The 23444-nt window shown below is 32.9% G+C and overlaps 1 protein-coding gene across 2 annotated transcripts in view; it reads right to left on the reverse strand.

Moving 5' to 3' along the window:
• Positions 1 to 4808: 4808 nt before the first annotated feature.
• Positions 4809 to 23444, reverse strand: part of LOC119831910 (phospholipid phosphatase 2-like) — a 73607-nt gene continuing 54971 nt past the window's right edge. For both annotated transcript variants that reach the window (XM_038355480.1, XM_038355481.1), the window contains exons 3-7: positions 11621 to 11775; positions 9778 to 9998; positions 9190 to 9316; positions 8157 to 8339; positions 4809 to 7244 (exon numbers count right to left, since the gene is read on the reverse strand). In XM_038355480.1, the coding sequence (XP_038211408.1) occupies positions 7113 to 7244; positions 8157 to 8339; positions 9190 to 9316; positions 9778 to 9998; positions 11621 to 11775 (818 nt within the window). In that variant the 3' untranslated portion in view covers positions 4809 to 7112. The remainder of the gene's footprint in view (positions 7245 to 8156; positions 8340 to 9189; positions 9317 to 9777; positions 9999 to 11620; positions 11776 to 23444) is intronic.

Raw genomic sequence — 23444 nt, forward strand, 5'->3', positions numbered from 1 at the left:
GAATTCCTACATTATTTACAACTAATTAAATAACACACATTTGCCCATTGGTGACATAATCTTGGATTTTACATTCAAGTATTAAATCTTAATATAATTGTGTTACGGTATATGTCCGCAAAAATCAAATTTGCACACCATGTGTAGTTTGATCCAACTTAAAAGATAGGATAATTTCATTTACAATAAATGACTACCCGAGAGGAGCCAGGGCGTGCAGCTAGTTTAATATAAAAGTCAAGGACCAGAATTTATAATAAAAGTCGTTCTAGCAAAGACACGAGCGAGAACTAGTGAAGTAAAGCAATTTAGTAGGCGTCCATAGTCACGAGAGAACTTATTTTATTAATACCATTGCATTTTACACAGGCCGGGGGTGGGTCGGTTGTAATGGCGGATAAGGGACCTTGTTCATTGGTATTGTTTTGTCATTTTTTATATAGGAAAACAGAAAAAAGAAAATTAATAAGGGAAATAGGAATAACGGAAACGATTTTTATCTATTTTTATCTAACAAAAAAAGTGTATGATAAAATGGAAAGAGTTTCCTCGTTTGACACGATTTATTTTGATAAGAACTACAACAAAATAAATGGGAGCACACGAAAATAAGCTTTCAAGCAAAACATAATCATCAAAATCGGTTCACCCAGTCAAAAGTTCTAAGGCAACAAACACAAAAAATGCTGTAGAATTAAATACCTTCTTCTTTTATAGAAGTCGTTTAAGAAATATCCCATACATTTGAAATACAACATAGGTACATGTATTAAGGCTGTACTGTGCTAAGTTTCTTAAAAAGTACAGAAGTATTATTTCACATACTAGAGTTTAAAGAACTGCATTCACGTAATGTGAACTCTCCTTAACCCGTAGGAGGGTTATTTATTACTCCTTGTACTCCGTTCCCCTCACCTGCTCATTTTTATTTCGCAGATAAAATCTGGTCTAAGCGTGCATAAAGAAAGATTTTATTCTTTTGTTAAGTGTTTATGCAGCACACGCAAAATAAAACAATTCAAAGAGGCTATAATTCTTGTGTCAAATTAATTCTTAATTATATTGATTACTAGTCTTTGTTTTTTCTTTAATACTAGCTTTCCATCCGCGGGTTCGTCCGCGTAGTGGAAAGAAGAATAGACAGACCCGGAGCTTTCCCGGTGTAGCAACTACGGTGGAATTTCGGGGATAAAAACTATCCTATGTTTTTTCCCGGGTCTAAAACTATCACAGTACCAAATTGCAGCAAAATTGGTTGAGCCGTTCTTGAGTTATAAGGAGTGTAACTAACACGACTTTATTTTCAATAAAATGTATAGAATTTATCTTCTGGTACTTTCCAAACTAAAATTTCATTTATTGATAATGTTTATGTTTAACTAGCTGGCTTCGCCCATGGTGTTGGATGCTTATAGCCTACTAGACGCTCGTCGCTCGCAAGATTCCTGTTTATCACAAGGAAGCATTTAATCAGGATAAAAAGCATTCTATTATCCAAGTCAGCTCATACCCTGCGGCTATACCAAATTTTATCGAAATCCGTTCAGATATTTCAGCATGATTGACGGACAAACATCCAAACAAACATACTTACACATTTATAAAATTAGTGTCATGTCACTTTAGCCATTAGTGAATGAAGTGAAGCTAGCTTTTCAACGGTGAAACAATTTTCCCTTTGAGTAGATTTTATGTGAAATTATTTAAAAATACATATCTTTTTAAAATATTAGTTCACATACGCTCGCTAGCAATTACCAAATCTGTACTAAAAGTTCTAATAGATAAAATAGTTTTGATCTTCGCAAAACTTGATACCGCCAGAATCCGTCCTCAGTAAGATTAAATTAGCTTGTGATGAAAACCTAATATTCTTATGTTATTTAAAATATAGGTATTGAAATTAAGTAATCGTAGGAACATTACAATTTATCATACAGGTTTTCCTTGTTCAAAATCATTAAACATCATACATATTGAATAAAATTATTGACCATTTTGTACACAAAATAAAAGAAAAATTTTATACATGTACTTTTTGTATTAAATATAATAAACAGAAAATATTTTATCTTAATTTTTGTTTTATTTGTAAAAGATAAATTAATTAATAAACGTAAATTGTCAGGTAAATGAATCAAGCCAAACCTGGGATGATAAAATGTCACATAGGCTTTTAATCTATATAATTTATTTACAACTGAAGCCATTAAGCAACATATCAAAACATAATTCTGACTACTTATTATCGAAATAGAGTAATAATATTAGTTCTACTTGACCGAGTCATAAAGATGCGGGTCCAATACACGCCCCACGACTTAGAGGCAGCTTCTGACAACTTATTCGGTAGTTATTTTCGAGTTTATTAGTAAAATATTAACACCCGGCAATGAGTCATAGAAGCTGCGAAGAACGAGGGGACAACAATCGATTTATTAAACACATTATGTTGTTTACGTTTTGTTTATAGGCGTCGCTTTTGAAGATTTAGGATGAATTCTAATTTATTTATTTAAAAAAATAAAATGAAAGATAGACTCTTCACTAATCGTGTGTGAAGGGATGTAGGTAGGATATAATTAAATAACAGATCTAATGTACATAAATTTATTTTTAAATAAAAATGTGTCTTAGGCTTTGTATGTGGTAGTCGAGCACGCTGTGGCACGAATTGGGCTCGCACCGGGGAAGTACCACACTCCCACAGAAGACTGGCGTGAAATAGCATTCTGCTGTGTTTCGTTCGGTGAGTGGGGGAGCCGGAGGCCCATATCATTTTCCTTACTCTTCCCAGTCCTTTCCTTTATTCCTCTCGCCAATCCTTTCTTAATCCCTTCCCAATTTAAAGTCGGCAATCCATTTGTAGAAATGCAGTGGTGGCTCAGTGGTGAGAACCTCGGACTAAATGCAGTGGTGGCTCAGTGGTGAGAACCTCGGACTTCAAAATCGGTAAGTCGGGGTTCGAGACCGGGCGAGCGTGCAGGAAATAAATTGATTTTTCAATTTATCTGCGCATGTGGATAACATCACCACTGCTTAACGGTGAAGGAAAACATCGTGAGGAAACCGGCATGTCCAAGAATTAAAAGTTCGACGACATGTGACATCTGCCAACCCGCACTTGGCCAGCGTGGTGGATTATGGCCTGAACCCTCATAGGAGGCCTGTGTCCCAGCAGTGGGAACATATATGGGCTGATGATGAATCCATTTGTAGAAGCGTAAGGTCTGCAGTGGACCTTATGCCTCTCCAAATGTTCATGGTGGTAACGCTTACCATCAGGCGTCCCACCAGCTCCATTGCCGACATACTGTGACATAAACGAAAAAATGGCTTAAATATTAAACATTTTGCAATATTAATCTACGCCGTTCGTTATGAAATCTAATCTCAAGGTATCTAGGTAAACCGCGAGCGACAACCGCAGTCGTGTAGGAATGTTCTTGATAAATCGTGTATTAAAACCTACAGTTAAAATCAATTTACACGACCCTATTTCAGTGGATTGCATCGCAAGTAGAACGATTAGCGCATAGACTTTTTAATTTTGAGTTAGAAATGTTAGATATTCTAAATCGATGGTAGATGATATATAAAACATTCTCAAATTATAATTCGTCATTGTAATTTCTCATTTATAAAACTAAACAAACGGTATTGTACATTATGGATGATATTTAGTTTTATTCTACGTGGTAAATTATAGGACTAGTATATAAAACATGTTTTTTTTTTTATGTCATAGCGGGCAACTGAGCTGGTGGTTCGCTTGATGGTAAACGATCACCACCGCCCATTAACATTCGCAGAGGCGTAGACCGTGAGAATGCGTTGCCCGCTTTTAAGGGATAAGGGATAAGGGATAAGGAAAGAATTGATGACAGGAAAAAAGGAATGGACTGGGAAGGGCTAGGAGAAGGAAATAGGCCTCCGGCTCCCCCACTCACCGTACGAAACACAATAGCAAGCTATTATTTCACGCCGGTTTTCTGTGGGGGTGTGGTACTTCCCCGGTGCGAGCTGGCCCAATTCGCGCCGAAGCATGCTCGACTCCCACAATAGATTATGGAATATATGTCTTGTTAATTGTATATAATGTATGGTTGCTGGGAAGAGATGACTAACTAGCGTCTTATATAAGAATTAATTAATTTGAATAAGGTCGCCATTTGTGCGTGTCCTTTTTTGTCACATGTATGACTTTGATTTCTATTTAACACAGTAACAGTAACAGAGTACAATAAAGCGCTTTTATGCCTTCTTTTATTCCTACATATTTCAAATTACAAATGAACAGACTGCATATCATTTCTTCGTCTAGAATGTAGACTAGATGATTAGGTATTTGTTAGTGCTACGTAGTTCCGTTATAGCACCACTTCCGTGGTTGAAGTACGCATATTGAGAGCTAAAAAATATCATTTTTATAGACAGCTTAGAGACAACTTGACATCGTTTTCCTGTGAAGTATTCCACTCTCACAATGTCGATGAGATGACCAATTTTGCAAAAACGTTTTAGAAATTTATGACGAATGTTTTTGAGTATTGATGAATTTTGGAGTAGAATAAGATATTTATATACTTAAGTAGTAACTATACGTATGAATTCCGACTTATTATTTATCATTAATATGAATCAATAATTAGTCTTACCAAATCAAAACAGTTATAATTCATTCTCAAAAGCCTTTTCGTAGAAAGAACAATTTTTTCTGAGATTTACCGGGGGAAAGAAAGATTAAACGGAACCTAAATTAACGTTTATTTTTAATTTATACATAGGCCAGGGTAATAAAAACACAATTAAAAATGTAACTCTTTATTTATATCTAATGCTTCTACACTAATATGTACAAAACACACGTAAATGCAAAGGAATGTTTGAAAAAGAAGTTTCTAGACTGCACATTTACACACACATACACAAAACTACACAACGTACAGAATATATTTGCATTGTTCTTAAGAAAAAAGTTATTTATGTATAAGTATATAAATAAGTAGATTATAGGCAATCATATTCGGATACAAAGGTTTTACGAGACAATGTAAAGGTCTTAAACAAAAAAAAAAAAAAAATAAGTTCAAAATAAAAAAGCTTCCAAGTCGTACATTTTTATGAAATATATTATTAACGAGACATTTTTGTTGTTTGTGGACTGTATTTAAAAGAACATAATATTTATGATAACTGATACTAATTCAAAATAACATTAAAATAATATTTTGTACTGAAAAGGCGCCTTTATACGTCATACTTGCATTGTCATTAATTAAAGGATAAGAAAATGTAAACAAATATAAAGAACTGAACACAAACTGAAGCTCGCTATAATCTTAATATATATATAAATTACGTGTCACATTGTTTGTCCGCGATGGACTCCTAAACTACTCAACCGATTTTAATCAAATTTGCACATTATGTTAAAATCGGATTAAAATCGGTTAAAAAGATATTATTTCAATTGCGATGACTACCCAGGCGGAGCCGGGGCGTGCAAATAATATAATAATTGTTAAGTGACGATTGAAATATACAAAATCAAATGTGTAATTAGATACATGTCAATAGATTTACAGAGTTATTTATGTAAAATAAGAAAACTATTGTCATTTACGCATCATTTTTCTTTCAAACAAACTTATAGAAACTACTCAAAATAGCACTCCAAAGAGCATTTGTTCACCGCAATCTATTTTATCTAACAGAAAATAGGTGGGTAACAGAAGATTGTCCTTAAATAAATATAAATAGACTAAAACTACTTACGACTAGACAGGTACTACATAGTAAATACTTTCATTGGTTACGTGAACTAATTTTCTATAATTCAATTTCAATTGACAGTACGAGTATAAACTAATATCGCAATAACTACTCGAACTTTACCGGCCAGTATTTTAAAATGTCAACGAAAAAGTTGCATTCACTGAGTCAATCAGCGAGCGGTATTCTTTCCCGCGTTTTTAGCTGTCAAGTTAACGCAACGGCATTCAACTGATAAATGACAGCTCAAATACGAAAATTGTTTCCCGCCTTTCGGGTATTACAAATATTATGGAAACATTAAAAATCTTTCACTTAAAAATAATGACATATTTGAACTATTCTCAACATTCTACATGATAATTGAAAATGTAAACGTTTTTGAAACGGTTATTTTAACTCATAAGTAATAAGGCTAGCGTAGCAGGGCGCAGTCGATATTCATTTAAGTAGTCTAACAATATTTTGTCAATTTGCAAAGAAATTTGGCAGTAAATATACTACTTTTTAATGAATAAGTTAAAGTTATAAAATATTTTTAATTAGTCACTGGTTGATAACTATTATGTAATTTTATTTTGCTAATTTGTATTAGGTAGGTACTTTTAAATTTACCAAGTACAAAGAGAATAGAAAACGTGTTTCCCTTCCCTCATTAATTTACATGCACAAGGCGGAAATATACTTCAATACTTTGAAGTCGGAGTAAAATTCCAATTAACCATTATCTATACCTAAAGCTAATGATACAGACAATAGATTCTAATAATCACATTGCATGAGGTTATAAAACTCTGCTATAGATATTCAAAAGGTATATATAATGTATGTATTTGAAATTAAAGCAAATTTGTTAAATCGATAGAGGGATTATTTTACGTATTATTACACATTAAATAAATAACAAAGGTAACTAAACTTTAAACATATGTCAATGAACGGGCACTGTTAAATCTTGATTTTTATGAATCTCTACATTAATTCGATGTAACCAATTTATACAATCCAATTTATTTACAAATTACTCTACTCTTTAATTGCCAAACGTCTACCAATATTTTTTATAATTGTGGATCCACACGATATATTTTGACGTTCAATTTGCATGAAAGTTTAGAGTCAAAATTTAACATTACGTAATTAAGAGTAATATTGTATAATTTTTGATACTATAATAATTAAATAGCATTGGGAAAACGGTTATTGAATTTATGGGAGTGTTTTCAAATACTTGAACATAATATTTTCATAAACAACAGAACATCCATCAAACGTTCATGCAAATTGCTCAAGCGGCATGACCGTTCACTATAAGTTCATCACTAGACAGCGTGTGGCTACGGCACCACCACTCTTGGCTCGTGGGACAGCAGCCGGCGAACCGACTGGTGGTTGTTGCCGTCACTACTGGATATATCGCTGGTGCTGACCACCGAGGGTTGGGAGAAGTTCTTGCACAGGACTAGGACCTGGAAGAAATGTGGTTAGATTTATTATTGGTTGCTATTAGCTAGCAACGATTGTCGTGGTATTGAAGTGAAAACTTTAAAGTTGCTAGTGGTATCATTGTATTTGGCTTAGCGGTATGTTGATGGAGGTTTTTTATTCTTGTAATTATGACAAAAAAAGCCGTGAAAATCTATATGCGTGCATTTTATAACAAGCTATTATTAGTAGCCGAATTTATCTGTTTACTTATGTGTAACCGAATCTTTTAGAGTTGATTCGATCCACTTTAACAAAGACTAAATTCAAACTTTTTACACTTTAAACAATCAGAAATTTTTGTCATTTGGTTTTTATTTTTTTATTTCTATTCTAGAATCTGGAGTGGTTTCTATTTGTAGAAAAGATGTTCGTCTACAAGGTCAATTACATATTGAATATTAGTTACTAGCTGTTCACCACATGTAACAAGACAATCAACTTTCATACTAAATCTTAAGCTGTATTATTCGTAGGTTATATAAATAGAAAGTTATCTTAACATGATAACACATTTGATTATTATGGCCATTTTGAAGTCATAAAGTGTACATGACTTGAAAGCTTCTTGTGATAAAGTGGTGTGAAATAGTACTTGACGTGAGCATACGGAGAACTGTAATTTTTACAAAAATATGCAGTTGAAATACATTTTAAATTTTGCAAAGAAATACATGTTTTTAAAGAATTTGAAATTATTGATAAACTAATAAAATATAAAGGAATAAACATGGCCTATTTAAGTTATTTTTACGAACGTGGTTATGGAATAAAATTCATAATGAAATATGAACACTTGCTATTACATACAATACACAATATAAGGAAATTATTTAACCATGGAGACCCTAATCCGCATTTTTAAGACTATAACATATTGTTGATCCAACACTCACAGTATACACCAGACTGCCCAATCCCATAACGGCTCCAGCGACCACATCCCACCAGTGGTGTCTGTGGTCAGTAACCCTCGTGAGCGGGCAGACCACCGCATAAATGATGCACAGGATCTGAACGAGTGGCACGATGAGCACAGAGCGGTTGTGCCAACTGAATGCTCGCCTTTGAAGGTACCACTGGAAAGGGATGTGAGATTAGTAAGATACTTGCTGGAGCCCGTGGTTTCTCGCGTGGTATCCATAATATTTTAGTCTATATCCATTCCAAAATTCATACAAATCCGCTAAAGTACGATTTGTGTAAAAGAGTCACACACACCCATACATTATTCTGCACAAACTTCGACATTAATCATTTGTTTGCAGGAATTCGGATACTCACAGTTGAACTGTTAAATATTTAATTTAAAATTATCATTCGTCATTAAAATTAGTTGATTTCTGGAATACCAGAGCGTGATTAGAGACTGTTTAAAAATCTTGAACCATCAACCATACACGTAATTATATAATAACGGTTAGAAAAGGGAACCTGCATTTCAATCAAATCGGTTAATAGCTTCCATCCATTAGGATACCAATTACATCCACTGACATCCTTCTTCACGTAATTGCGGACATTAGGATGGGGAGGCAAGTCGACTATATAATTAATAATTACAGTTAATGCTCCCCCTGATATTGTATGTTTGTTACGAAATGCTAGATCCGTGTCTGGGTAGGTTGATTCGTTGAACAAATTTGCTTTTTGTAAAGGTACATTTCCTCAAATTGTTTTTGTAGATTTACCTATTTAGATTAGGATTGATGACGATATTATTATAGTAATGATAATTCTAATATGTTCAGAATGTCCAGCATATATTGGGCGTTACAGAACTTTAACAAAACAATTGCAAATCAGTTTATATCAATTCATTTATCGGCCTTCAGTCTCCGGTTTTAACAGAGATCCAACCCATCTAGGAGGATATAACACCTAAATATTCACACATTAGACTTTGATTTAGTAATATGAACAGCTTACCGCCAAAAACAATCCACAGAAGACAGCTAGAGAGGTATGGGCTGAGGGAAAGCTCCGTCCAGCATCAATTTGAAGGTACCGAGAGTAACGCGTGGAGGTGCACGTGTAGCTTGCTACATACTCCGAACTGGGGGATGAGAGGTTTTCGTCAATTGATAATAAATACTGATCTCGTATTAACAATAACATTAACATTAACTATCATAACACCTTTTTAGGAAGGAGCTGAAATTATTTAAAAACAATAAATCTGTCGGAAAACTTAATAGTCGTTTAAAATATCTATGAAGCAAGGCAGCAATTTGGTTCAATCACAAAAACAGAGATAGTAATAAATTGTGTTATGATATAAATCGTTATGTAAGCTTTTTTAATAAAATTTGTTATTGATAAGTTATAGTTTTGTATTGAACAAAATTTTGCATTGCCTTATGAAAGTATAATCCTTATTATGTCTATTATTCGTCATAATGATAGGTATAAGCTACCCAATGGACAATCGGGAGAAAAACAACTCGTTAAACGTTATACTTTGAAATTCTGAAAGCATTAAACAACTCCTTCGTCACTAATTGCTTTGATACTTACTCATTACAAGTGCTAGCTTTATCCGGCTCGCAGAGATCGAAGAACGTCGGCCGTGGCGAGCCAACGACACACTTGACAACCTCCATGACGGTCAGGTTCACTACGGCTCCGTATATATAGTCGCGGTAGATCAGCCCAGCTGTGCCCACGCTGGCGTATAGCTTATTCTTCTTTATTGTGTATTCGTCATCCCTGTGCAATGCTGCTTCTACTGCCCATATCTTGAAAGAAAGTTTAGGGTTATAACAAAATTGTTGTGAGGTATGAAACGCTTGGGTAGTAAGTTAATTCAATTTGATTAGTAACTATAGATTGAAGTTCTTTCACCTTGGATATTAGGTATCGTTTGGTTCTCTAATGCTTTCTATGAAATATATAATTAACGGATGTTCACCCCGGCTTCGCTCGTGATGCACATAAAGTCTATGTCACTCAATGAAGTTAAATCGTTCTAATAGTGAAAGAATTTTTTAAATTTGTCGATGGTTTTTGAGTTAAAACATTACAAACATACAAAAATACAATCTTTTACTTTTTAAAGTTTAAAAAAGCTAGGTTGGCTATGGTATTGTTTACAAATGGAATCAATACAGTTTCCTAGACTAAATCTACATCTTCCTATAAACTAAATAAATTATAAAACCTCTGTAATCTCTTCATCAAAGTGTAATAACGAAGGTATAGGATAATACCAATGTTTACTGTGGCTTCGTATGATTACTAATTAGTTAAGCATGCTGACCCCGAGCTAATGAGATTTTGAGTTGACAGCACATTTATTATACAAACTATATAATATGTTAATAATATCACGCCAGTTCACGCCGCTTTCCCATAATATATTGGCATAAGCAATTGACCATCAACATTGCGATAACTAAATATGATTTTAGATAGAACATATTTTAATAAAGACGAATCCAGAAGTTTTAAATGTCCCTTGGCTATAAAGATTTAGATGATTGTTTTGTCTATTGACGTGTAAATGCACAAAACGATGTGGTTAGTCAGAGAACGTAATTATAGTAATTCATAATTCAGGTCATAAAAAAAACTGGATCAATTGTAAGGATAAACAGTAATTTCACAGTTATAACATGCTTCCTAATGGATATCACTATCATAATTCAAATAAATAATGTCCAAAATACGGTTCTAAACGATACAAATGCAAGTAGTTATTAAGCAGGTCACTGCACTGTAATTAAGATAACCATATTTTTGTTATTTTTAATGCTTTAGAACTAATGTATTATCATTTTCCAGTAACCTGTCTTGGCTTCGCTTCAGATGGAAAAATAGTAAGATTAAAATATCCTATGCTTAATTCAGATTTTAAAAGAAACTACGAAAAAGAACTAAAGAACAAAAGAAGAGAAAGAAAAGAAAAAATGAACTAAAAACTAGAACGAAAAATCCCTTATAAGCGCTGAGTGTCTTTTCGCGCCTAAACCGCGACTATTTTGGATGGAAATTGGTACAAAGATAGTTAGAGACCCGAGATGGGACATAGGATTGTTTTTAGTCCGGAAATCTCACGGGAATGGGAGCTATGCGGGTAAAACTACGGTACTGTCTATCTTTTCTTTTCTTTTAACTATGAAGTCGAAGCCGCGGAGGAAAGCTAGTACTTTATAAAAATCATTTCAGAACAAAATATACTTTGACACCTTTATTAATAAAATGAAAAATTTAGATATTTATTTTTAATTAATTTTTATCTTTCTAGCACTCTCTCATTTTTATCTTTCTAGTATTAATGATTTTTTTTTATATAATAGAAAATACACGAGGTTGGTTTTAAATACATTTTTTTTTCTTTTCAATTGTTATAAATACTCACGATAATAAAAGGCACTATGACAGTGACAGCTGCGACGAGCGAGATGGATATAGTGTCTCCCGTGTGCGGGAACGAGAGGTCGGGATCATTGCATCGGAAGCCACTTTGCCTGCTGGGTAGAGCCCCCACCTCCAGTAATATACAAACTGCTGCGACTGTGGATAAAAATAATTGTTATTTATTTGTACTATATATTTTTAATTATATTTTCACTTTCAATTTTAACCGTCTTCTCTTTTAATATCATACTATTTCTTTTATCATCCTTACACAGTCATGATAAAACAGAGAGAAAAATCAATTTTTTATGTAATCCACGGCCACATAGCTATAAGGGACTTCATTTTTAGTTTTAATGGCATTCGAATGGTTCATGAAAAAAATCTAATTTATAAGCGACTTTTTTTTTATTTATCATGTCTGTACGATCTGGGGCACAGGTCTTTACAATTTAAAATTATTTTAAATTAATCCTTAATTCTGCACCATTTTTTTTCAGTAATATCACAATAGAGCTGTGGGGAAAATTGTTTGCATGCTAATATAATTGGCTTATGTTCTGTATGAATATTACCTATAAGACATGTAAAATCTACATTTATGCAAATAAAGATTATTATTATAATATTTATGCAAAACAGATTATTGAAAAATTTGAGAATCTTCGTCTTAAATTAGAAGTTCAGTGGACTTATACAGACGCCTTTAAAATCACTGAAAACAATAAATAATTGATTACTATAAGCGTGCGCAAGCGCAGAAATCGATTATACGGCGAGTTAAAGTCGAACGTGTCAATACTTCTGACATTTATGACATACTATCAATCATTTTGACGTCATCTATAGAATTTTACGTATATTTTTTAACAAATGATTATAGTGGGTTTTGTTTGACACATGTTTATGAAGTGTTTTGTAAACTGGATGATTTTATGTTAAGGTTAGGTTAGGTTAAGTGTTTAATTAAATAAACAAATTTGATTAAATTTAATTTGATTTGATTTGATTTAATTTGACTTGATTGACTGTACAATATCTAATTCACTTTGGGGAAGCCGGAGGCCCCTTTCCTTATTCCCACCCTTCTCAGTTTATTCCTTCTTTCCAGTCGTAACTTCTTTCTTATTCTTTATCCCACAAAAGCGGGCAGCCCATTTACAGATGCGGTGGCCATCGGCTCAGTTGCTCACTTGCCCGCTATAACATAAAAAAAATCACTGTTCGAAACGGGAACGGAAAAGTTAGTTAGGTAGCCGGCATGTCCAAGAATCAATAAGTTGAGCGACACAGTAGATGTCACAAACATCTACCAACCCGTACTTGCCCAGCGTGTTGGATTATAGATTGAACCCTCATGGGAGGCCTGTGTCCCAGCAGTAGGAACATATATGGAAACATGATGATGATGATAGACTTTATTTTCTTTTCTTTATCCCAGGTCTAACTATTGGAAATCGGGACAAACTATTACAGCAAACCAATATATCAACATATTTCATTTTAGTTTCTTTACGAGGTATACGTCCTTTCAGATTACAAAAAAGATAAACGAAATTATTTCATGCATAATTGTGGAAACCTATAGAGATACCTTTCATATTAATATAAGTGCTTATAAAGTCTTCTGCGTGAATAGTCTTATAATGTTTAGGCCTTTTTAAGTAGATTATATACTATTAAACTACGTTTAATAAACATGCGCTTAAGATGGCAATATTTACTTTAAACTTGATTTCCATAGATAGCTTCATTCCGCTATTTTGGTCTGAAAACGTAAATTTTACGATGATGATGATGATGATGATGATGATGATGATGATGATGATGGTGATGAGAATAGTCATGCTCATACAAATACCAAATTTTTGTATAAAGTAGAAACTTATTGGCGCCTATTTATATGTTAGATGTACTGAAGCAATACATTAATGAGAAATAATATGTTATAAGTTTTAAGGCGACTATAAGAGCTCACATGCACACATGCGAACATGACGTCGCTCAGATATAAGCATATGCGATTAATGAAAAATCTATAGAAGAATACTTTGACAAATATTAGAATGATTGCTATATATCAATATGGTATTTAATATAGTATTTTCTTGTGTTTGATTTCTAAATAAGGAGGCCCATTTCCTTTTCCTCACCCATCCCAGTCCATTCCTTATTTCCAGTCTTTAATCCTTTCCTTTTCCCTTATCCCATAAAAGCGGGCAGCACATTCGTAGAGGCACTACCTTTGCGAATGTTAATGGGCGGTAGTGATCGCTTACCATCAGGCGAACCACCAGCTCAGTTGCCCGCTATGACATAAAAAAAAAAAATGGTATTTAATAGTTAAAAGTTTTTATAAGTATTTGTGGTTTTTTTCTGTGTAGCATCATATTTTTAACACACAAGTTAGCATTTTCCTTGAAGCATATCAGATTTTTTTTTGTTTTTGTTTCACTGCTGTAGCTGCTCGTGTTATTTAGGTCTTTAGCTCATGTAGACACCTTAAGCTCAAAAGCAATTACTTAGAGCTTAAAATACATCTCGTTTTTATTTTTAATATAAATATGCGTGTATTAACTGTAGTAATGTGGGTTAATTATTTCTTGTACAGAAAAAGGTCGGAGAAATTTTTATTGAAAGGTTTCCCTCAGGCAGCAAAACGCTGAAGAATTCTATAACGGTTTTCTATGTTGTAAACTAGATATTTTAATCGCCTTTTACAGTTTTTTCGCTTGCTCAACTGACCTAAAAACGTTGTGGCTAAAAATATCATGAATGAGCCTCATTGCTTTTATCATTTACAAAATTACTCTTAACTACAATATTACATAAATTGTACATCCATTTATATTCACTGTGTAAGAGACCAGAGCTATTTTTATATATTGTTTGATCATAATATCAAATAAGACCAATAAATAACGGTCTGAGAACATAATTTTAGGGACTGCGGGCCCAAGTGACACATTTCTTCCGGTGTTATGAAACCAATAGATACCTTTCAATTTTGTTGCGCGATTTCCACATGTGTATTGAATATTTACTGCCAGTTTTTATAGGACTATTATATTTTGGTGTTTTACTAGGATTATAAAATTTATTCAAGTCTGCTTTAAAAGCTTCATAATAATAATGTACAGTCTGTAGCAGTTGTGGCTCAGTGGTGAGTACCCCGGACTTCAAAATCGATAAGTCGGGGTTCGAGACCGAGGCGAGCGTGCAGGAAATAGATTGATTTTTCAATTTATCTATACATGTGGTCAACATCACCACTGATTACAACGGTTTCTTCGCCGTTGTAATCATCAATCAATCATAACATCGTGAGGAAATCATGTCGGAAGGCATGTCCAAGAATCAAAAGTTCGACGACATGTGACATCTGCCAACCCGCACTTGGCCAGCGTGGTGGATTAAGGCCTGAACCCTCATAGGAGGCCTGTGTTCCAGCAGTAGGAACATGTATGGGCTGATGATGATGAATAATGTACAATTTCCTGCCAATGCGGCTTTGCCCATGTGGTCTAAGGGAAAAATAGTACAGTCCCGGGGTTTAACTCGCAAGTCTCCTGTTCCTGTGTGATGTCCGGAATAAAAAATATTACCACCTTCATATTTCACAGGTCTCAAACTATCTTTGTACTAAATCTCATCTAAATCCGCCGACTGGTTTAAGAAGAGACAGTAATTTTCGCATTTATAATGTTTCATATTAGTATAGTGTTTTATTATTTGTGGCTAAATATATGCGCAGACACAGTTCACTTTATTCCATCGCCCTAAAAAGCTTTTAACAGATTTCCTCAACTATTATAATAATTAAATTATTATAAAAATAATATTCTAAAAAAAATAAGATGCCAATTTCGCATTCACAACTGAATAATGGATAGAATTTAATTTTTATTCATAATCTTTTTTAATAATAGCGGTATTAAATCACACCAGGTGTAGCGTGGAATGAGAATAAAAACTAATCAATATTCAACGCATAGTCACCAATTATGCATGTACCGGCCCTATATACATTATGAAACATTATAATTAATACCTGACGTAATTATCTTTAATACATTTCCTTAATTAAAATGCATGTGAGATATCAATCTGGTAATACAAACCAATTTCGTATCTATTTAATTAATATTGTAAAAACTTATTTGCGTCTTAATTAAAACTTATTAGCATATAACTTATTGCTAAAGAGCGATCTCTTTCCCACAACAAATCTATATTCTATCTATCTATCTATCTATCTATCTATCTATCTATCTATCTATCTATCTATCTATCTATCTATCTATATATCTATCTATCTATCTATCTATCTATCTATCTATCTATCTATCTATCTATCTATCTATATCTTACATAAAAAATTCTCGTGTCACAATGTTAGTTACCTTACTCTTCCGAAACGGGTGGACCGATTCAAATGAAATTTTATATGCATAACGGGTAGGTCTAAGAATTAATCAGCCATCATCTATTTTATATAACCCTTAATGATAAGAATAAGGAAGAACAGCGTATTTCGGGTCAGCTAGTTATTTTTATATAAATTAAACAGAAGATTAGTAAACAATAATATATTAAGCTCCGATCCCCAACGTTTTTCACCAACCATTTTGTTTCAATGTAATGTACAAGTTCTGCATTCTTTGAATTCTGTTTTAATAATGAAAAGCTAAAGTCTTAATAACTCTTAGTATTTTTTGTCTTAGTTGTTTTAGTTCTAAGGTTGATGGCAGTAAAGCCTATCTTCTTACTTTCTTTCCTTCTTTATAATATAATTTACAAATTATTTTTATAATGTAAAACATAATTTGAATACACATCAACAAGAATTATTGGGGTCTAACGTGAAGTCGTTATTCATATCAATTCCTTTAAGCGATTGGAAATTATTATAGTTTAATTATAGGAAACGATAAATTTTGGTATTTATATAACTCGGTGCTCAAATTAACTATTTATCGACTGGAAATAATCAATAATTAGTTATTAAAACTCTACGTCTTTTGCTTTCGTTTGTTTTGATTTGTGGGATGTTATATAATTTTAATATAATTTATGTCATATTTCATTAAAATTTATGAACGAAATGTTGAATTTATAATTGTTTTTGGTTGTTTTGGTTTCAAAGTATTTGTATAACGGGTTAGGAATTTAAAAAGATATAAACCCAGACAGATATCTTAAATACATAACGTAAAAATGTATTCTAATGACTGACAATTCTATTATATTATCTTCGGAATTGTTTATCTATTTAGGCTAAATATAAAATAATGCAAGTGTGGGCCAATAGAGCCTCAAATGGAGAGAAAGCATAGACAAAAAATGCGTGGGCGTCATACGGCTTGCTAGTGTGGTAGCAACTGATATGATAATAATATGATAGTAGATATATATGAATTTTTAAATGAAAGTAGAAGTTATTGAAAATATAGTCTAATGAATTTTATTGGCTTTGAGTGTAGTTTATATTCAGAGAGCTATTTTTTAGATTAGACAGATTTTTTATTCCTTACGCGGAATCTCTCGGAATAACGGACTTTTATTAAAAAAAAAATTAATTATATATGACTTCACCTCTGATTGAATAACTCTTCATCTATACTTTTCGGTATTATATATTTTGATTGCGAAAGTAACTATCTCTCCGTCTGCCTGTTTCCTCACGCCTAAACCACTTAACCGAATCGGATGAAATCTGATGCAGAATTTGAGACCCGAGAGGGAATAGGATAGTTTATTACCCGAAAATCCCACATAAATTACAACTACGTACGTGTATTTCCATTTGACTTGCGGACGAAACCGCATGCAGAAAGCTAGCAATATCTATATTAACTTCTCAGAAACTATGCAGTGATATGTTTAAATGTTCCCCGCTAGAAATCTAGGTAGAGAGATTGAATCAATTAAGAAGGGCCAGTAATTATTTAAACTTTACTATACTGACCCGGTTGTAGCTTATGAAGCGGATATGACGTGGTCTTTGGGAATTTTAATTGCGTTTAACAGCGTCTGATTTTGAACGTCTTTTAATAATTTTTGTAACGAAGACGTTGTGTAGGCTCATAAATATTGTAATGATATGAGATATACAAATATTATAAATGCGACGGTAACTCTGTTTATTTGTCCGTCTGTCTCTTCATTCCTAACTACTCAAACGAACAATCTGTGTAGAAACTGCCTTCCCCAACCGGTGGCAAATGTTATAACTGTGTAATATGACGATTCAAAGGTAGGAAGTCAAATTGAATAAAACAGTTTGAGTTTGATTTCAGCGAAATTTGGTACAAAATTAGTTTTGATAATAAATTAGTAATAGTTTTTTTACAAAAATCGTCACCCACGTTCCTCGGAAAGCACCACTATAGATTCTCAAATGGGACCAAAAGACAACAATCTGCTATCAAACACAAAAAGAATCGCATTCATCGAATGAAAACCCACCGGGTTATCAAAATACAATACTCCCTCCTTTCTCCTCCTCCGTTTTTAGGTACGGTCGGTTCAAAAATTAATAATTTAACCTGATTTCTCGTGTGAGTAAAGATGAGTCACTCTATACAGAATTTTGATAGTATTCTTATCTTGCAATTAAAAAATAAAAAGTTATTTAGAATGCAATACATCCTCATAAAATTGCATTCCATGGTTAGCGGGTGAGTAATAAGTAACTGTATTTTTGCAAAATTATAGAAAGTAACATACGAGGAATCCGTATCAACTACTAGCTACAGTTTCACTCGCGTAAGTCCGTATCCCGTAGGGATATCAGGATAAAAAGTTGCCTATATGTTATTCCAGTTGTCCAGCTGCCTATGTATCAAATTTCATTGCCATCGGTTCAGTAGTTTTCGCGTAAAAGAGCAACAAACACACACACACACATCCTTACAAACTTTCGCGTCTATAATATTAGTAGGATAGTAGCATAGGATTTTTAACCGAATTAAAATATGGAGGAGTTTCCCAATTTAGCTATATTTTTTTCGATTGTTACCTTATAACTTTTAACAGGATTAACTCATTGTACTGATTCTGATGATTATTTTATATCAAAGCTGGTATCTGCCTTGTGATCCTATTTAAATTTGGCCTAGTTAATTGATTTAGCATTTAGCCAAAATAAGTTATATAAATTTAAAAGGATCATGAAAAACGTATGAACCTTTTGAAAACTACGCAAGCTTCAATATTATTTTGCACTTTCTTTCGAATTCCAAAACACGTCGTCACGAAAGCATTGAGAATCATTAAAACACTTTAAAATCTTGAAGTATAAATTTGAGAACATAAACTGTAACCATTTGTTAAGGATTGCAACATGCGGATAGAGTAATGATTCAATCCATTGTTTATTAAACAAAGGTAAAGATTGATACCGTATTTCAATATTGGAATAATTCGGTATTGAAATAATATCCTATTAATATTATAAATGCGAAAGTTTGTATGGATGTATGGATGTTTGTTACTCTTTCACGTAAAAACTACTGAACCAATTGCCATGAAATTTGGTACGTAGACAGCTGGATAACTGGAATAACATATAGGCAACTTTTTATTCCGATATTCCTACGGGATACGGACTTACGCGGGTGAAACCGCGGGGCGCAGCTAGTAATCAAATAAAATTTTGCTCATTTTGGTCTCCACAAACGTTCTTCTTGATTTTTTATTATTGAATCTTTGTTCTATTAATATGTAGTTAAACGTGTCGAACAAACGAATAAAACGCCTAAAATATAATGAAACTGAATTGCAATAATATACTTAGAAATGAAATAGGTAATAACTGTCTGAGAAATTTTGAAAGAATAGAAAAAAATTGATCACGTGGCGGGATTCGAACCCGCGTCTTTTTGCCATACCGTAGCAACGGTACGTTGCGTGATCGTGAACGTGATCAATTGTTTTCTATTCTATCAAAATTTCTCATTTTTAAAGCATTTCAATGCTATAAAACTAAAAATTAAATACACTTTCTTTCAAATAGTGCTCGGACTTAAAAAACTAAATCCCTGCTAATCCGTCCTTAATCTTATCAATAAAGTAACTCTGTATGTCTGTCTCTTCTTACGTATATATACCACAGAACCGATATAGATGAAATTTAGCACAGAGATAGTTTAAGACCCGACAGAGGATATGGGGGGAAAACCTCAAACCAATTTCAATTTTATTTTTTCTTTGTTACAATTGTGTTATATTATTTGTATTGATTTATTTCTTGTTGTATTGTGTTATCTTAATCGCATTGTTTGATTAAATTGTAATTTTGGGTTAAAATGTTTCTATCTTTCTGAGATATTTTCCTTTACTTCGCGGGCGTAAAGCTAGTTTTTTACATACAAGACACGGTTCATCACTGTTCAATAAATTGCTCTGCGAAATTACACTAATTCATGTTTTGAGGTCCGTCCATCCGTCCTGCTAACATTGTTCAGCAATCACTATGTAGGGCAGTGGGTTCGCAATTGATGCAACTGCATTGGAAAACATACGGACGGCTAACGTGATTATAATCGTGGATGGCATTGTTTTAAGCCATGGTAACTAGAGCGATTTTATATTTATGTATTCACATCAAATAGAACTTACTATACGGGATATTATTGTAATTTGATAGAGTTGTTTTATTGAAAAGGAAAGGGTATTTAGTTTACGAGCTGTAACCCGCGGCGTCACTCGCGTGGTACCCGGGTGAAAAGACTTATGCGGGTGAAACCGCGGCGCACAGCTAGTATAGAATATGCATTCTACAGCAAATATAACATAGCTATGAGAACCATAAACGATTAGGCACAACGGAAATGTCACTTTGTTCAGTAAAACCGCAATCACGCGTCAAAGAAACCCGTATTTGATTTGAGATAAAACGTTTAGTTATACGCTTATTTCATTTCGAATTTCCTGCAACATGTGAGACAAAAGTGTGGTTATCTGTTCCGTGGAGGTGCCAGGTATGTCCATAAACTGCGTGAAGGTTATTTGATAACATTAAAGGGTTTGTGGTAATACTAGGAAATATTTTACACTACACACACGATAATTTTTTTATCAGCTTACATATATTATTATTGAACAATTAACTAAAATCCTATTTAGCATAAAGGTAAATCTATCCTAGGCTTATTATATTATTAGGTAGGCAATGCTATGGTGCTACAGAATTAGAAATGCATTTATTTGAAAATAGAATAACACTTATACTTCTTACGTGTTACTATTAAAAATATACTCAACACTAGCAAATAGATTTACCTCCTTGACACAAAATAAACGAAAAAAAAACTATAAAAAAAGTTCTACACATTTATTTAATTTTAGAACAATAAATCGCTTTCGCGCTCTTGTTTTTCCCGCGTATTTTCGAATAAATCTAACCGATTAGGCATATAATACCTGCGAAGCGATATGACCTTACTGTAAATGATATTTAGTGTGATATCGATTGTAGAAATTGAGTCATGAATACCATAGTATGTTGTAAATGTTTTATGATCATCGATTTCCCTTTTAGCATATAAATCGTACTGTGTGCATCATTTAAAATTTAAATAACCGTCTAAAATTAATATTAAAATATAATATTAATACTTTATTTTAATACGATAATAGCAAAATCAACCAAATTATTCGAACAAGCTTTTAGTGTCGAAAAACATACCTTTTACCATAAATTCATATTGTCTATTGGCATTCCAATAGACCATGAATAAAAAAACATTTTTATGGTTAGTTAACACGTTTCATAAAAATATCATCTTTCCTAACATTTTAGCACATCCAGACCTTTTAAAAGCACATCAACGCATCGTTATCACATAAATAGCGTATGCCATTTCGATATCTAACACAAACGCATACGGCGTGAATTCCCGTGAATAAAATTAAATATATATTTCAGTACACAGACACGTTTTTATTAAATTAACGTGTTGCATTGTGACCCCATTCTAAACATATTTAAGACATTGTTTAAATTTAAACTTTCAGCTAATGCAGTAGAGTTGAAGTTGCTGGTTAGCTATTTGGTAAGCGTAATTAGCAAATACGAAATATCTTTATTGCAGATGTGTTTTAAAGAATAAGATGTAACTAATTTTATATTTACATTTATAAATTAGAAAGATTTATTGTTTGTATGCTGTATTTCTGTTATTAATTAGTTACTTTACCGTATTAACAATGTTTTGATTATATATTTATTTACTCCGATACAACTTAAACGATTAGAAATTAAAAACTTTTTAACGGATTTTAAACGCGATTTATTCATTATATTATTAACCCGACGTTTGAAACACTTTACAGCGAGCGTGGTCACGGGGAGACTTCCAGTCTAACTCAGAAGTTAAAAGTTTTTAATTTCTAAATGTATAATACTCGCGTAAAATCAAACACAAGAAAATACTAACTTAAACGATCTAAATAAATTGCATAAAGCGAATGCGCTGCTCGCGTTTAAAGTGCGTTCCTCTACGCGTATTTTGTTTCTTCTTCTCTATAAAATGGTACATGCCACCAAAAAGGTTTCATGTGCGATCACCGTTATTTATTTTATAATCACCAGGAAGCAATAATCTCTAGACAGACCCGTTGTTAATCATCTTTTTGGCCACGGAAGTGATATTGCGGACGTGCAAAAATAATTAATCTACAAACAATACGCGAATCGTGATTGAGTATAAAAAACCACGTACGTGTTATTGTTTTTAATATTTTTGTTGTATGCCACACCATCCGAAATGTCACAGTTATTTGTATTATTATTTTTTTAGGTAAGTATGCATGTGAGCGCGCTTTTAAACTTGAAATTTATAAAGTTCAATATTTTATAAAAAATAAAATGTAACAATAGAATTATGTGTCTATAGATCATATGAATTTGTTTTTAGTTATTTTATTCAGCCAGTGTAATTGGCTCATGTATGTTTATAATTTCAATTTGTTTTTTTTATTATTATGGCGACATTATACCATTTAAGTATCAATAAGAAGGTTCTTGAACAGTCATAAAATATCTCACTTCTGGAATATTAAAAAGCACTTAAACTGCGTTATTCTAGACTAATCTATGTGCTCAGATAAAGATAATGTAAAGTAAATGATCCTCCATTACAGGAGATAAGCCTTACTGGGAATGGCATGTGATTTCTGAGGACTTGCTTTTTACGTGTGTTTTGTTTTAAATAGCTCGTATGTGATTTAATGCTCAGGCTATATTTATTAATTCAACTATATATTTAGTATTATGCACTGCTGACTGATTATTTGATATCTATATGAGTTTTTAGATTATTTAGCTTCAACTCTATAATGTTACATTATTAATATTATAAAGAAAAAGTAAAAAACATCGCATCGCATTAACTAAATTGTCTGTTTCTAAACAGATAATTCGTAAGAAAATTGTTTGGCCATCCTTATCAGGACAGTAAGATAAACTCATGAAAGTATTGTATTGAAACTGATCCCAGATAAGTGTAAAAGTTTGAATTAAATCTGTCAGGTTAAAGTGGGTCTGGGGGTATAAGGCGTGGCTGTTAACCCCCGGCGTTGATGGCTAACGATAGGTTTTAGTGGGTAGGGCTTGATGTGAGTCCCTCATACCCCCTCTCAGCAAAACTGTAGAGGGGGATGCGTAAATGCATTTCCCAACGATAAAAAAAAGGATAAAGTTGGTCAAAACCGAACCCACAGGTGTTTAGATACAAACACAAAAAGAAGAAGTTATCCGAAATGCTGCAAACATTGGATTACGTGGAGACAGAGAATATAACTAGTTTTAAAACATGCTA

Source organism: Zerene cesonia, chromosome 14 (genome assembly GCF_012273895.1).
Source record: "Zerene cesonia ecotype Mississippi chromosome 14, Zerene_cesonia_1.1, whole genome shotgun sequence".
NCBI classification, from domain to species: Eukaryota; Metazoa; Arthropoda; class Insecta; order Lepidoptera; family Pieridae; genus Zerene; species Zerene cesonia.